The 18,359-nt window shown below is 40.3% G+C and overlaps 1 protein-coding gene across 2 annotated transcripts in view; it reads right to left on the bottom strand.

Moving 5' to 3' along the window:
• Nucleotides 1–14,090, bottom strand: part of grip1 (glutamate receptor interacting protein 1) — a 50,478-nt gene extending 36,388 nt beyond the window's left edge. Inside the window, exon 1 of one of the 2 annotated variants that reach the window (XM_051077906.1) lies at nucleotides 13,667–14,090. In XM_051077906.1, coding sequence (XP_050933863.1) covers nucleotides 13,667–13,721 — 55 coding nt within the window. In that variant the 5' untranslated portion in view covers nucleotides 13,722–14,090. The remainder of the gene's footprint in view (nucleotides 1–13,666) is intronic. The other variant, XM_051077907.1, reaches the window with a different exon arrangement.
• Nucleotides 14,091–18,359: the final 4,269 nt, after the last annotated feature.

Here is an 18,359-nt window from a genome sequence, read left to right as displayed (position 1 = left end):
GAGAGGAGACGAGGGAAGTAGAAGAGAATGAGACTAGGGAAAAAGGAGCTGAGAGAGGAGAGGAGATGAAAGAGGAGAGGAAACTAGAGGAGGAGGATGTGAGTAGATTAAAGGAAACTAGTGAAGGAAAAGGAACTAGGAGAGAAGATGAGGGGAGGAGAGGAGGATGATGAAGAAGAGAGGAGGAATGGAAGATGAAACTACGACAGAGGAAGCAAGAGGAGAAGGGGAGGAGAGAGGTTAAAAGGAGAGGAAATTAGGAGAGGAGATGAGACTACAGGAGAAGATGAAGCAAGGGGATTAAAGAGGAAAGGAAATTAGAAAAGAAAAGGAGAGGAGGATAGGCGATGATGAAGAGTAGGAGAGGAGAGGTGAGGAGAGGAGGATGAAACTAGAGCATATGTCTGTGTAGGTTCTCAGTCAGCCAGGTCATGATGGTCTTAAACACCAGAGTCAAAGACAACTAAACTTCTTTTAGGTTCCTTGAAGACGTTCCACCTTTCTGAAAGGCCTCTTCAGATCTAAAAGCTGATGGGAGACTCCCAGGTATTTAACCTTTGGTGGGGTGGTCACCTGGAGGTGGTCCTGTCGTCGTTAGGATAACATGGGTCAAGAAGGGATCTCAAGACGATGTTAAAGGTCTCCCCTACATATAGGCCTTAGCACTGCTCACTGCATTGTACCGCATACATAACATGGTTCAGCTTGTGTTCAGGTGTCTTGTCCTTGGGATGAACCAGTTTTTGTCTAAGAGGGCTCCTGGGTCTGAGGTGCATTGGGATGTTGTGTTTGGTGTGTTGCTCTGACAATCCTTCCACATATGGAACGATAATGCTGTTCCATCTGAAGAAGAATTTCAGATGAAAGGTGAAACATCTTCAGGGAACCTAAAAGAAGTCCAGCTGTCTTCAACTCCAGCATTTAAGATAGGAAAAGAGCAGGTGAGCGAAGAGAAGAGGAGGAGAGAGGAGAGAGGAGAGGAAAGGAGGAGAAGGCAGGGAAGGAAACTAGACAAGGAGAGGAGAGAGGAAAAGAAAGAGGCGAGGAAGCTAGGATGTGAGGAGATGAAAGAAAAGTAGGGAGGGACAGGAAACTAGGAGAGGAGACAAGGAGATAAGAGGAAGGTGAGGAAGAAGGGAGGAGGAATGGAAGATGAAACTAGGACAGAGGATGCAAGAGGAGAAGGCAAGAGAGAGGATTAAGGAAAGGAAATTAGGAGAGAAGAGGAGAGGAGATATGGAAGAGTAGGAAAAGAGAAAGAGAGAAGAAATTAGGACATGACCGGAGAGGATAGGAGAGAAGATGAAAGAAAAGAGGAACAGGAAAGAAGAGGAGAGGAGATAAGGAAGAGTAGGAAAAGAGACAGAGAGGAAACAAGGAGAAAAAGAGCCTGGGGATCAGAAGAGAGGATATAAGGAGAGGAGGATGAAAGGAGAGGAGGGGGAGGAGGTTTTGAGAAACTATGTGAGCTGGGTTACTTCAACGGAGACCTGGATCCTGTGGTATGTAAACACCTGATCCAGGTCTGTGATTTGTGTCTGCACAGGAGGGTCTTAGAGTAGGCCCATCCCTTTCTGCTGAGCTGAATAAGACCACACATCTGAGACCACGTTCCCTGGTCCTTTAAAATTTAACACTGAATAGTTCTGTTCAAGGCAGCAAACAAACTGTGCTGAGGTGCTTAAAAATGTCCAAAACAAAGAAGACAACAGCTAAAAAAGCAGAAACAGTAAAACAGCAGGGACCGGCAGGGTCCAGACTGCTGATCCAACATGTCCAAGTCGACCCCACATGGGCTGGTGATAGGCCCCATGTGTATCAGACCATGTGGGCTGTTAATGAGGGTACAAGTAGGTCCCATGTGGCGCAGTAATCCCCCGGCCCCAAAAGACCCCAGAGACCACCTCAAGTCTAATAATCATGTCCAGTTATTAGACCTGGTCCTTCAAGTGTCAGCAGTAAAGTATGTGTAGAGTTAAAACAGTTGGTTGGATAATCAATCAGTCAATTGATAGAAAATTAACGACTTTCATTATTTTGACCATCAATTAATCTTTTAAGTAATTTTTCAAATATGAACTCACTGCTTCACTGCTTTTCTGCATCATCTCTCACTACAAACTGAATATTTTTGTTGAATGGGAAACTACAAACTTCCACTGATTTTTGACATTTTACTGACATACCTTTTAATCGATTAATTGAGGAAATAATCAATAGTTGCAGCCCTAAGTATGTGAAAACCAGAGAGACATTTCACCTCCTTTTCACCTTAAATATCTAACATGGTTTCAGTAAACCCCTAGATTGGAAACCACTGAACCAAATTAACTGTTCATACAGTGGTTGACACCAGCTCCACTGATGGATTAGTATTGATCTAATGATGTCACAGATAATAATGATACATCAGTCACAGGAGACATTTTACTGTGCAGGTGGTGGTAATGGTCGCTGCCAAGAGCTTCAGCCATCGTTGCATTTACTACATTTAATACAAGAGGTTAGAATATGTCCTACTTCTTCAGGGCAGACTGGATGCTACAGTGAGTCGCTATCAGAAAGTGATGAGACAGACTGGTTAGCATGCTAACTTCAGCAGAGGAAAAGAAGTGATAGAAGTAGAAGCGAAATATTGGCATTGCTCTCCACCTCTAGAGACAGCTCTTGGTGAGTAAATGTTTCTTCTAGACTATGCTATAGTAAATCTTACATGTAGCTCCTTTAAGTAAAAACAGGACTTTTGACTTGTAATGCAGTATTTTTTACACTGTTGTACTATTAATAGAGACCCTCGCCTTGTCCTTCTTTTTGTGCCTTAATCCATTTTGGTTGCCCAGTGGCAGGCATCACTAATCCAACTGGACTGGAGCAGAGAGTGATCAGAGGCCTGGAGAACACATAATCATCATCACACACAGGGAGATAAATAATCATGTTACTGTATGTTCATCCCAAATATAATCAAAGACACCACACAGCCCATAACAGGCAGACTGGTCTTAATGTCAGTACATTTAAACTTCTCCTCACACCAGTGTACAGATGATTTCTGGGAATTTCAGCAGGGAAAATGATTCTAGTTATGTTCCCAGAACATCAGGGGACAGCAGCGACACTGTTTAATGTGATTTATTCAGGCTGCTCAGCTGTTCAAACACACACACACACACACACACACACACACACACACACACACACACACACACACACACACACACACACACAGCTAACAGCGACTGTTTGCCTTCCCACTGCCACCACTGGCTGTAAACTGGTTCAACTGGAATACAACACACACACAGGAAACACACTCTGCATGTTCATGTGTCCTGAGGTGAGTTACAACACACACACAGCTACAGTTAATCTGTGAACTCTGACCTTTGACCTCTGAGACTGACAGAGACAGTGACTGACAGCTGGTCTGCAGGGTGTACAGTGACAGTCTGCTCTGAGTGTGTGTCTGTGTGTGTGTGTGTGATGACCTCTGACCCCTGTCACGTCCTGACAGCTCTTGTATCCCACGCTGCACTGAAGCCTGACAGACAGAAAAATGCTGATGGAAATATCACACACACACACACACACACACATACACCAGACAACAGTACCAGAACTAACCTTCATAATAAATAATGATTATAGGAATTAGGATCAATCATTTCATTGATTATCTGATCAACAAGAAACAAGTGAATTACAGGGATGGTGTTCAGGGGGCAGAGTCCATTTTGGATCTGGTTCTAGGTTGATAAAATACCCAGGTTCTTTAAGCTCAGCAACTGACAAGTCTCTTATCAAATCTGTCACTAATACTCTCTGACAATACAGACAAAAATAAATACAGTTTACATACAGGGCAGGAAAATTACTGCCACTGCTGCAGTGTCATGAAGTCGCAATTGCATGACTCTGCAGGGGGCTTTTATTTTGAAACAACACTTACAGGAAGCAGAGACAGTGGTGATGCCCAATTGAGACGAGAGAGAGAGAAAAAGGTAGATTTAACCAGCTGACGTGAAGATCCAGAGTTAACATGTGGTGAGGAGACAGACATAACATCACGTTTTCATGGTCACAACTTTTGTCTGAGGCGGAGAGTAACTGAGCACATTTCAAGTAGTGTATAATTACAATTTAGACATATTTAAAGTTTCATTTTATGCTATGTTAAATTTCTACGGCACTACATTTTGGAGGTAAACAGTGTTTTCACCTGACTTATTTTTTACTGTTTAAGTCACTGTCACTTTTTACAATGTTACAACTCTAATCTTAAACCAGATGAAGGATTTTTGTCATCAGATGTCTGGATCTTAAATGATCTGACAGACTAGATGAGCAAACAACTGTTCTCAACGTCCTATGTCCACCCAACAGTGTCACAGAGAAACATAGATTTTTTAGCTCAGCTAACAGCTCGCAGCCCCTTGCTGACATAACTTGGACTCAAGGATAAACTAATTAGAATTTGTGGTCAGAGGTCAAAGGTCAAGGTCAGTTTGACCTCACAAAAAATATTTTTAGTGTTAGCTCAGGACAGCAAGGACCTGTCAGACATTCCTGAGGGCTTTAACGCCCCAAAATGAGCTGTCTCACAAACGCTTCATACCTGACAGATGGTCAAGTCACATTCACTGACACAGGCAGAAAGAGAGAGATTGTGTGTGTGTCTGTATAGGTTCATTTGCATACCACTCTCAGGCCTCTGCAGCTCTGTAACATGATTGGATGTCTTGTCGGGTGTGTGTATGTGTGTGTGTGTATAATCTGATTCTCCATGCTTCTCTAAAAAACACACACCATTTATCCTTTAACTCCCCCTGCTGGTCGCTCTGAGTAACTGCAACCTTCAAACACAGCCTGCATTCAGAACTCTGAGGAGAAAACTGTCAATTTTGGACGCTTCAGACACTAAAAACTACCCATGATTCACTGGGGCAGACAGACAGTGATTGATGAAGCCTGAGGGAGAGTGAGACAGACAGAGAGACCTAGAAACAAACAGAATAAAAGAGACTGAGAGAGGAGTGAATCCATGGTCTTAATGGACTGTTGAGTGACTGACCTTGATTCCTAATGGACACACACACACACTGACGCACACTGTCACACAAACACACACACTGCATTGACTTCCATTCATTCCCCAAAGGCTCTGTCCAACCTAAACCTAAACCCACAGAGAGAAAGGGACAAACAGCTGGACAATAACTGCACTGAAAACTGAAGGACACAAATGTATCTAAAAATAGACAAAACTTCTCCTGTCAACTTGTCCAAGGTCCACACACACACACACACACAATCAGGTCTGTTAGTAACAATAATAACAATCCATAATGATAATAAAGTATGATGGAGAACGAGCAAGGACAGCAAGGCCAAGAATTATTAACAAACGTCAATGAAGTCACTGACATTTATTTCACTGTCTTGTCAACAGTTTGAAGGAGATATATCCCAGTAATTCTACATCTACAGCAGTTTAAGCCCTTCAAAGTAAAACTACAACGCTGATTACTTATTTAAAAAAAAAAAAACTGATCAAAGCCATGGACAGATTATGAGACAATAACTACGTAACGTCATCGTCTGTGTCTTTGTGGTCATCTGTGTCTTTTTGTTGTCATTTTTAGTCTCTTCGTAGCTGTTTTGTGTCTCTTCATAGCCTTACAATCCTTGGGAGTTTGGACTTCCAAGATCAAAAAAACACCAAGTACATACATGAATGTGAGCTTGGTGTACTCTATACTGAGAAAGACTGAGGCATAAAACAACTTTTCTAAAATGGCTGCTCAGGTTTGCATAAAGCCACAACTTTTCTGGTTCCTCCACATCAAGTCTGAGCAGCACCAGCATGAATAATGATGTAAAATTGACAGACTCCATATGCGTGAAAAAGGAGGTTTAAGGCAGACCAACATTTTCCTCAGCCTTGACTGTACTGCCAAAATTCTGTTTCTAATTCAGCCTCTTTTACCTCACTCAAAAGAAAGAAGAATGAAGACTTATCAGACAAATGCAGCTGGCACACACACCAACACTCAGTGAGCGTCTTGAGGACGATAATGGATAAAATAGATCAGAGGACATAGCGGAAATAACTCTCTACTCTCACTCTCTGCAGGTTTCAGTGTCAGACCAACTGCTGGACTGTTAGAGACACACTGAGACATAATGTGTGTCTGTGTGTGTGTGTGAGAGAGAGAGAGAGAGAGAGAGAGGGAAAGTGTGCATTAATAAGTGTTTTGTGTTAGTATGTCCATGCTGGGCTTATCCAAGTAGAAAATGAGTGTGTATGTACGATGCCAGCAGCTTGGCTGTCCACCTGGACGCTGCCCAAGGCTCTGTGTGTGTGCGTGTGTGTGTGTGTGTGTGGTTGTGTGTGTGTGTGTGTTGTGGTTGTGTGTGTCAGGATGTAACAGATGAAGGACAGTAAAGCAGATCCTGACTCTGTTTTCTGTTGAAGCATTCATGGAAATTCTGTTAAGACTAAGCAGGATAAGCAAAGCCAGCCAAATAATATCAGCATATACAGTAAACACATGCTAATATTGCACACAAACAAGCACTTGCACAGTTCACCTTGGTTTTCTCTTTTCCTGATGTCACTGCATCCAAAGATCAACAATTAACTCAGTAAGTAACATGCTGTTGAATGATTAAACAAGACCATGCTTTCACAGCACTGATGTATTTCTAAATCTTTTTATGCCAAATAAATACAGTACGTGAATAAAAGACACTGATTCATATTATAAGTGTCTACAACATTATAGATAGGATTCCTACAGAGATACACCATTTTACAGCTTCTGAGTTCTGCTCAGTAAAATTCCTGATTTTGTCAATGGAGTCTGGTAGTGATTCCGGTTAGACAAGAAAGAGCTTACTCTTTAATAAAAAGGTTTTTCCTATCAATAAAATCACATGGAAAATAAAGCCCAGGTTCAAAAATACCAGCATTATACTTTAAAGAAATGTGGAAGTGTTATGGCTGCATTACTGTATTTTGAATGTGAGATTAACTGTTGGGGCTGAGCTGCATGAAGACTGGAGTGGACTCAGTATGAAGAAATGTAGGTTACCAGTTGTAAAAAAAAATAAAAACGGTGATGCCCATGGCGTCAGAACAACATGTTCAACCATCACATGATCGTGTAACATTCAGGCGTCCATATACTTTTGTCCACACAAAGCAGCACTGCAAGAACTCGCGCTTTGTTACCATGTGATCCACTATTTGCACACGATTAAAACACACACATGTAACCAGATAGAGTCAGAGTGACACACACACACACACACACACACACAGTAACACACAATCAGCAGTTAGTTCCTCAGAGTCATGGTGAGAGAGAGACATAGACACAGACAGAGGAAAAAAAGAGAGGGGGGGAGAGAGTCTCTTGGTAAAATGTGTCAGAGACGATAGGGATAATACATTAAGCTGAGGGAAATGGATGTACACACAAACACACACACACACACACACTATAACACACGCACACAAACAGACACACACAGTAACACTCATGCAGTCAGGTCTGCTTCAATAATCCTGAGGACGAAGATGAGCAGAGTTCTGACATCAGCACCTCTTAAAGGACAGTGTGTGTGTGTGTGTGTGTCTGTGAGCTGAGGAGAAAATGGTTTGTGACGTTGTGTGTTGCTGTGTGTGTCTTTTCTCTGCTTCTTAGTCAAAAAGCTTAAAACGGTGGGATGATGTCATGCTGTCACACACACACACAGTAACACACAGACACACAGTAACACATACAGACACACATGGACACACAGTAACACACACAGACACATAACATCCTGTAACATCCTAAACACTCCAATGTGTGTCACTGCTCCTGTACCGTCTGTAACCTGTAACAGGATCGTTAATGTTCAGGTTTTGTTGACAGGTTTAATACAACAGCTGCAACCAATGACTGTTTTCATTATTGATTAATCTGCTGACTATTCTCTCAATTCATCTTTCAATCATAAAATGTTTTTTAAAAGATAGTGAAAAAAATGCATAATTCACAATTTCTGAGCCTGAGCAGACGTCTTCAAACGTCTTGTTTTGTCCGACCAACAGTTCAGCGCCTTAAGACATTAACTTCACTGTCACATGGAACACAGAAACTCACATTTACAAAGCTGGAACCAGAGATTTTTTTGGAATCTTTGCTTAGAAATGACAGAAACATTTATCCATTACTTTTCTAGCTATTTTCACACCATTTATCCATTATTTTCAGCCATCTATTCCCACTATTTATCACTACTTTTAGTTAACAGTTTCAAAACATATTTGATTCTTCAAGTTAAAGTGTTTCAGACATTACATGTAGCTAACTGTTTAGCCATGTCTCTTGCTTGGCTCATGATTGCTAACTGGTTTTTATCCTTTCAGAGTCACAGCACATACATGTAGGTTTCAAATTAGCTTAGTTCCTTCACAGTCTTTCCATGTCTTTCCTGTAGTAGTGCCCTGGGGTAAAAGTACCCATTGGAATCACTGAGCTAAAGGACTAATTGTAAATAAAAATACATAAAATATCATTTGAACATCTCTCTCCTCGGGACACAGGCTGTAGTTGTCAGTTTCTAACACTGTCTGGATGAAGGTGGTTTGTTTGTGGGAAGGACACTCCTGTCGAGCAGCAGACAGCAGAGGTCTGGCCACAGCTCAGACTTTCACTGTGGCCTGAAGGCAGACAGGTGCTGGTCCCTTCTGGACTTGCCAGGTAAGAAATCAGGGTCATGACCCCGACACTGTCACCATCAGCACACTGCTAAAACCTGCCTCTAGTGTCCATGTCTTCCTCAGCGTGGGTTCTCAAGGAACGTTTTGAATCCCAGAGAGTTTGGATTGAGCAGAACATGTGTGATAACACTAATAGCAGTAATGATTATAATCATGATGAAAGAAAGTGCTTTGAGATTGGATTTGTTGACAGGGTACATCATCATAATACAAAGTAAAATATAAAATACAGCTGAAACAATGAGCTAATTCCTCAATTTCAAGCCAACAATTTCAATAATCAAGTAATGGTAGAACATATTATAGGCAAAGTGATTAATTACTTGAGAATCAGCAGTAAGTTGCAGCCAGTGTTCCCTCTAAGCTGCGTGCCTGCGCAATCGCGCACTGCTTCCGCTTTCTCTGCGCACAGCAAAACTATGTAGCACATAAAGTTACAGTGTGCGACAGTGTGCATGTCTGATGTTGCTCACAGTGGTCCAAGGAATTCTCAGGGAGTTTGTGTATATGCTCAGACACATGAAAAATTAGGGGGAACATTGGTTGCAGCCCAACTGAAGTTTGGTTATTTCGAACCAGACAAATGTCAATAAATTACCAAGTCTACAAATAATTAACTATTAAAATATTTCTAGCACTAATGTTAAATGCCAAATGGAAAAGGGCGAATGAAAAAGGGAGAAAAGGGAATGGAAAAACGAAAAGATAAAAACTTGATATCTTAATATATTTCTCGCTTTTTTGGTTATGCTTTCATTTTCTTTCTGAGTTAGTCATTCCAATTTAAGCGTTTGCTTTTAAGCTTTGCTATTTTTCATTGATGGTTCTGAATTTCATTTTCCATTTTCAAACTACTATTTGACAATATCAAATTTCACTATGAAGTTTCCTTTTTGATTTACAGTTAATTATGGCCTGATTATCCTGAGAGCTAAAACATAATAACACTTTACTTGCTACTTACCTTTAAATTTTCCATCATGCCCCAGACTCCCCAAAAAAAAATACATAAACTCACACACACGTCACTATTTATTCTCAGTTAAATCTTCCAGTTTCTCTTTATCTTCATTTTAATTCTGGGTTATCCTCCATGGCCAAAAGCCAAATCAATTATTTTGTGTTGAATTTTTTAAATTGCTATTTTTTCCACCTACAGCTCCTGCTGTAACCCTGGGAGGTGAGATCTATCTTTGAATTTCATCTCCTGGGCTTCTTCCCTTTATTTAATTCATTTGTTCAGATTTAATTTACTATCTTCGTAGAGAGCTGAAGTGTTGAAAAAACCCACTGAGACACTGTGTGATAACAAACCATACAAATAAACTTGACTTGATTCATGTTACTACAGTAGTATACAATAGTACACTGTGTCTCTGATGGCTTGTCTATCTATTATTTACCTGTTATCTATTTTTACTTCCCATGCCTTTGGATTTGTGTTGGTTTCTTTTTTGTACCGTACTGTACACGTACTCTCCTCGCACTGCTGTTTTTACAGGTTTTTCCTCGGCAGCTCTTAATATATAACATTTTAATTTATTTTTTTAAAGCATCCCATCGTGACAACAGTTTACCTTGAAACTGTTCATCTGAAGATTATATTATTATCTCCACGAGCACTACAGACAGGTTTACAACACAGCACTAAATCAACAATGTAATACTTTTTATAACAGCTACTGGGACTGGGGCTAGTCGGATTAAAATACATTTAACAGGCCCCCTCTTACACTGATCCAGGGCTGAAACTACCAGTTATTTTCAGTGTCAACTAGTCTGCCGATTATTATCTCAATTTATCAATTAATCATTGCCTGAAGTAGTGTCAGTCCAAAACCCAAATAAATTGAGTTTACCAACATTTAAGCCAAAAAAGTAGCCAACACCAACATCTGAGAGGTTGGAACAAGCGAATGTGTTTTTCCAGTACAAACAACTAACTTGATTATTCAATTATTTGTCCAGACTGAACTGGATAACTGAACCATGCTGAAGGGTTATATTATGACAATTTTTACATGGCTGAAGGGATGGCAACACAGCTACTTAGTCAATCAACAGATAAATAATAACTCACTTCAGTAATTTCAATAATGAATCACAATTTTCAGATGTTTTCAAAACTGCAGGTTCCAACCTCTAAAATATGAGAATTTCCAGTTTTCCTGCGTTGTATATCCTTATAAACTGAATATCACATCTGTCAAATAATTAGACGGAACATTTTGTGTTGCTTCATGCTCACAAGTATTAAACAACATAAACATTAAGCGATAAGTTAGACTACATCGATACACAACCGCATATGTGTATCGGTTGTGTATCGATGGACAGGTTTAACTTCATCTTTCATCTATTCACATGTAAATTATTTTGTCAGTTATTTGATTAATCATTTAGATTGTACGTGTTTTTAATGTATGGGAATGTCTGTTAATTTCCCAAAAGCCAAACTGACATATTCAGGTGTATTATTTTGTCCAACAGTCTCCTCAAAACACATTGATATTCAATCTAATATCAAATATCATACAGGACTAAGAATATATACTGTATGTATACACACACACATATATATACCATGCCAGCAAATATTCACATTCAGGACACAGGAACAGCAGGCATTTGGCCTTTTAAAAAATTAAAAAATTTTATAAATCGAAGCTTCATCTGTTGCCATGTTAACATACGCCCAAATCAGTTAGACTGTTTTTTTTTTTTAATTATCATTATATATACATTACCACAATAATAGCCCATGAAATAAGAAACAACAACACAACATTATTCATCAAGAATCAACATTAATCATTATCAGTTATTCCAGCTCATAGTGATGGTTTTATGTGTCACGTAATGCAGTCATGTGACCAGGACTGACACTGGTACGGCGACATGTGACCACATGACCATTACAACTTACAACTACATCAACAAGACGTGGAAAAATCTGGACAAGTTTTGCACGCAGTTCAACAGCCAGTAAAACTCACAGGTTAATGAATGTTATAAAACAACATGTCTGCAGTTTCCCGCTCAAGGTCAACAAACAACACACACAACAACAGCTATATACATGGAGCCTTACTCCAGTAGGTTGTTGCTGGAGATGTGAGGGAAACTGTGCCTCTATTCTTCACACTTTGGACCAACACCAACACTTGGTGGAGAGATTATGATTTAAGTTCCAAATCTCTGAGCTCCAGGACTCTGACTTCTCCTCAGAAAAGAGAGACAGATTATTTTGGCTCTTACAGCAGCCAAACTGACACGACTGGGACACCAAGAAGACACAACACCCCCCCCCCAGTACAAAAATTGGTCAATGGCGCAGTTGTCTGCGAGTGACTGAAAAATCTTGATCAATACAAGTTTACGTGATCGGACTATGTGACGGTTTTGTCATTCAGGATGGTCTCCATGTCGCACAATCACAGCACAACAAATTCTTGTCTTGTCTTGGTACTTCAAGTTCGACCCTGACCAATCATCATTCAGTGTGTCAGTGGGGAGGAGGGTCAAGAGCATGACAGGTGGCCAACAGGTGGCGATATAACCCAGAGAGAGCGCTCTGTCATCCTATTGGTCAACGTCATAGGAAACGTCACACTTGGCAAGAATGTGCAAAAAATTTTGACATGCTAAACTTTAACTCTAAGTTGCGTGGGGCTTTGCAAACGCTGAATATGTCACATGGCAATGCTTGTTTGCCATTCCCAACATTCATAAATGTATCAACCAATTCCTGTTGTCGGATCCTAGTAATATAGCCTGTGTTTTATTTCTTTAAGTTTTATCTTATTTCCCAATTTGCAGTTGGGTGGATATTTAGTTTTTATGGTTCTCCAATTAGATGAATTAATTCCTGTCTGTCTTATTTTTGTGTTTAAGCTTTAAAGCAATGTTTACTACACTCAATTCACAGGTTGATTTTGGTCCAGATGTCCTGCAAGTGGTCAAACAGGAATGAATTAAAGAGGAGGATTTTCCACAACCTGGCAACCCCAAAAGTTGTTCTTATTAATGGATTAAGAGGCTGTATTATAAAATAATTTATTACCCACTGATGAATGCATTGATTACAGCTGATAAATCCTGATCAGACACATGCTACAGTGAGATACAGCAGCGCACCGTACAGTGCTGTGATATATTAACGGAGGTGTGTTATGAAAACAGTGAACGGTGCTGTCAGAAAACGTTAGGTTAACGGCTGTGAGCAGAAAACCAACGGCGGGTCTGTTTGTGAAGCGTTAACCTGTCAACGTTTAATGAAAGGGTCAGAGATTTTACTGTATCACCGGTAAACACCGGGGCTGCGGGCGGTTGCAGCCCCGGTGAAGGTGGTCGTTACAAACACACACACACACACACACACACACACACACACACAAGGGCAGACCCTCGGTTGACCAGCGCCAGCCCGGTGTAACCGTTAGTTAGCCTGTTAGCACCCCTGCTAACTGCCCCCTCCTCCCACTCCTGCTCGGTATCCGGTCACCGGTGATCGCTCTTAATGATAAACACGTTAACTGCACACAACGTAAAAAAAAATCACCGTAACGTCACTGTAACCTCACCCGTTGCGTCAGATTAACACACACACATTCACACTCCCTCTCTCTCACACACACATTCACACGGTATCAGTTACCAACTTTCACTAATTTCAACACAGTCACCGTCTGCGCGAGCTCTACCGGCGGCGCCAAACCACGCTGCACGAGAGATTGCACCGGTGATAATTAGTACACGCGCTCATACTCACACACACACATACAGGTATGTACTAACAGACACACACACACACACACACGGATAGAGGGAGGCACACACAGTCGCCGGTCGCGGTATCAACCTGAACGGATCGGTCTGGTCCGGTCTTACCTCCCTCCTGGTCCGGTTGGAGACAGGCCGGGATGTTTTTCTTCCAGCCGGGCATGATGCACCTCAGGGCGGATAGGGAGTCCAGGGCGGCCCGCTAGCAGACACACACCACCAGCAGCGGGAGGAGCAGCAGCGGCAGCGACAGCAACATGGCTAGTTAGCTTTAGCTTCAGCTGCTCCACTACACAGGGATCCACCTCCCCCTGCACTCGGAGTCTACCTCGCTCTACTGTTCTCTCTCTTTTTCAACCTCACACGGGCACGCGAACCTCTCTCCCTCTCTCTCTCGCTCCTTTTCCTTCTCTTTGTCTATGTCTCTCGACCCCCTCCCCCTCTCTGTAACTCTACCCCCCGAGCCTCGTTGTGGTCTCTGGAGGAGTGAGAGAGCGAGGTAGAGTGGTGGGCAGAGAGAGAGAGAGAGCGTGTGTGTGTGTGTGTGTGTGTGTGTGTGTGTGACGTGATGACCGTGAAGGAGCCCGCGAGGCAAGTGGGGTACGGTTGACCGTTAGAACGCGAACCCCACGATATGAAAGCATCAAATGTCCCACCTCTTTTCTCTACAATTGGTGCCAAAATTACCAGATTTGTTAACAAATATGGCTAAGCCATTTGAGCTACTTGTCCTCTAGATAAGCGCTTCCCGCCTTCATTCATTCATTCATTCATAGCAGAGAGAGGGATGCTGGTAGAGAGAGGTCCAGGATCAATAAAACTTTAAGTTAAATATCCTCCTATCACTGCTGATGTAATGTGAAGATATTATGGATAAATCACTCGTAACTTATAAAAGTTGGTGTTTCACTAAAAGCAAAATGTGATAAAATTGCTATGGAAATAATTAGCACTCTCTGAAGAGGTGGAAATTCGTGTAAAATAGCAGATTTTTGAGGAACGATGGGGGAAACCCCAACATTACTCAACTTGACAACAAATGTTGCTCTGACCTGTTTTGTTTTTATTTTGAACAGAAATAGGATGCACTGCAGAGTTTGTTTGTTAAATATGTTGACTTATCATAATGCTTATCCAACATAATATTAAAATGCTTTTAATGCTATTTTTGGGTCAGTAATATGGATAAAAGTACTCTGTGATATTATATGTAGTTACTCCTTTCTTTAACTTACTGAACACAGTTTAAAAAAATGTGAATGGTGCTGACAGTTTTTTTCATTTGAGTCATTTGAGTGTCAAACTTTTTTCTCAGTTCAGGTAATTTCCAAAGACCTGGTATAAAGTAGGATGATTATTACATATTACATACATGAAGGTGGATGTAGACTCCCAAAATTACAGAGAAACAAGTGTCAGCAACAAGTTGAAGAAGCATATAATGTGTTACACTGACATCCCAATGGGTTTTATTATGAAGTTAAAATTTTTCAATGTAATTATTTGGTATAAACTAAAGGTTATCTGGAGAAATAGATGAGAGTTTATATGGTTGGGAAAGGGAAGAAGAAAGAAAGGTAGAGAAAAGAGAGTAGAGAGACAGCATGAAAATATTTGTAGCCAGAGACATCACTATATATCACTTTCAGACTCCATTAACAAAAAAGGTAATTTTACCAGATGGAACACAGGAGCTGCTGGAATACCACTGCCTCCATCTGTTAGTTTGTGTTATTATGTGGTACTTTTACTTATATAAATGATCTGATTCTTCCACCACTGAAAGTCACATAATAACACAAACAAACTAATGGATCAAGTCAGTGGTATTTCAGCAGCTCCTGTGTTCTGCTCAATAAAAATATTGTTTTTGTCAAGTTCAAGCTGGTAGTGATAGAAAGTGATATTTCTGGTTAATAATACAGGGAATCAGGAATCCTCTCTATAATGTTAACAACAGAGTGATCCTGTGGTTGAACAGTTACTTATGTCATTTAATGAAAAAATAAAAATTTGTATTTTCAGGTCCAGCAGTGAGAAAAATATAATCCATTAATGCAAAATACACAAATATGTTACAAGGACTCTTTGCAAATTCTGTCATTTTACAATTTGTTGATGTGTGTTGCAATAATAATGAAGCTGCACACATATTAACCTGGAAACTACACACACACACACACACACACACACACACACACACACACAGGTTTTTGGAGTCTGGTTCCTGTCCTGACTCGCCTCACAGGAATTCACCCCCAAAACTCCACCCAGCTGTGAATTAAAGGGGAAAAGCCTTTAATTTTACAAGTTAAAGTGAAGAACAAAGTAGAGGAAACACCAAACTGATAAATACACAGTATATGACTGATAAACAGCTGATGGGATCAGTTCAGTGTGAGGCTGCTGTGACCTCTGACCTTTGAATTTTTTGCCACTAGTTCTGATTTTCCTCAGCTTTCATAAAGCTTTTGTTTTCTCCACTTGTTGAAGCAGAGTACACAAAGCTATGATGATCTGTATTCATAGTGTTTACAGGGTTTGTAGATTGGTGTCTTTTTGCCTTTAATACCAAAAATATGAGATTAAACGCGTAAGGAATTTATTCTAACATAAGATGCTAATCTTAGCATGTCCCGCTACCTCACCCAGAAGCACATTGCAAACTAAGGACATTAGTTTGTGGGATTACAGGTTACTTAAAAAAATGACTAGCACATCAGAACGTGGTCCTGGATGCTGTCAGAGTTTAGGGTAATGCCAGCAGCCACCTGCTGTGTATCTGTTAATATTCACATCACAGAAATAGTTGGAAACAACTATTTATTTGCTTCTTTTTTTTCCCAGAAATTTTGCTAAATTTGGTTGGAAACCTGGCTAAAGTAACTTGTGTGATGAAAGGATAAAATAAAAAGGTATTTGGACAGATCAGTATTATTATATTGCTCCACGTTCAGTTTAACAGACTGGATCCTGTCTAATGTTCTACATCAGCCTGGAACTGATGATTTGACAGAAAGAAGAAAACACTGCTATCAAAACAAGTGTAATCCAAACCACTGGGTCTAAAACACCAGATAACAGACAGTAACTGACAGCCTTCAACGTGACGAGCAGCCGTCTTTCATCCCAGCGGAGCTGTGGAGAGACGGGTGGAGGAGGAAGAGGAGGAAAAGAAGCAGTCAAGTGGAAGAATGAGTTTCTGCAGGCTACACAACAAAAAACAGAGACTGACCTCAATATGGAGGAAGAGACTCAATGAGAATCCTGCAGCTTTGCAGATGTTTAGACCAAAATTACACAAATATATTATTATTATTATTATTATTATTATTTATCATATTGTCATGTTATTGTCATTTAATCTTTTGTGGGTTCAGGTGGATTCAACTTTGTTGAGGCTGAAACATTAACTCATGACCTTGGAAACTCTCATCTTTGGAAATCTCAACTCAGTGTCCAAGCTGTCCTGAAGCTTTCAATCATATCACATGATCTTCATCAGCAGGTGGACTCTTGCTCTGTTGTCATTTCTATTTTTTCTGAGCACTTTCACTTAAAACACGAACACGTTTGCTTAAAAGCTTGAGATTATTTGATTTCAGGACAACTGGGTGAACTCTATCTGCTGATGAAGATCATGCCATGTGACTGAAAGCTCCTAAAACAGGAACAGCTGCTAAATGAACCTGGAGGTGGGATTTGTTTACTGTTGTCTCTGAAGTCAAGAGTGAACTTTAAAGCTCAAATTTAACCAGATGTTTCTCAAAATCTGCTGATGAAGATCAGGTGATATGATTGAAAGCTGCGGATTAGCCAATAGTTTTTTAGTTACTGTGTCTTGGAGTATCTGTATCTGGAATAATAAGTCTTTAAAAGTGTTTTAAATTGCAGATTAAGTAGGAAACTGTTTAAGCAGAGTGACTCTGATCGCTCTCAGTCAGAGTTTAAAACAGCTGACATCAGCCTGTGGAGCCACATGAAGGTCAAGACTTCACAGAAACCTTTAAACTGAGCTGGAAATGAACATGTTCAGACTTGTGTCTGCCTCCACTCTGTCTTTTCTTTCTTTCTGTGAACTCTTACCGATAGTTTCAGTACACTCACAGCTGCTTTCCTTCCTCTGGCCTTTTGTGATGCTCAGTCAAAGGATCCATGTTAACATCAGCTCAGTTTTATCTGGTGTTGATCTGTTAGCTTATATTAAACACTCACTACATGACAAACAGTGATGTGGACACCTGACAATCATCCATGAGAATGTTACTGAACATTCATTCCATTCAAACCCTTCCTACCCCCACACCAGGAAACACAAATGGATCAAATTAGACCAACTAATGTAAGTTCTCAGATAACATAATCAAATTAAATGTCACTCAGTGAGACGAGTGTACTTTACTTTGTCATAATATTATGTTGGAAATGTGTGTCAAATAAGATACAACAGATATTAGATGTAATATTGGAAATATTGATTACTGTTGTGAACTTCATGATGTTTTTAAAGTCCTACAGTGTTTTGATTAAATGTAATTCAGTTTTCTCTGGCACCAAATCACTGACTTAACAAGTCAGCGCAACACATCACAACACATCACAACCCAGAATTCAATGCAGGCACATTCACACATCTGATAAAGAGCAATCAATCACATTTAGAGAGCTGTGTGCAGATTAAATAAGTGGAGGAGAGTAAAGGATAGATAAACTGCACAATGAACTAAAACTAGAAGGTAGAATACAGTGCAATACTTATGCTTTTATATGCATACATGTAATATTTGTGCAAATAAATTCC

The sequence above is a fragment of the Lates calcarifer genome, linkage group LG18 (genome assembly GCF_001640805.2).
Source record: "Lates calcarifer isolate ASB-BC8 linkage group LG18, TLL_Latcal_v3, whole genome shotgun sequence".
Lineage (NCBI taxonomy): Eukaryota > Metazoa > Chordata > Actinopteri > Centropomidae > Lates > Lates calcarifer.
This window is presented reverse-complemented; position numbering and strand designations above follow the sequence as displayed.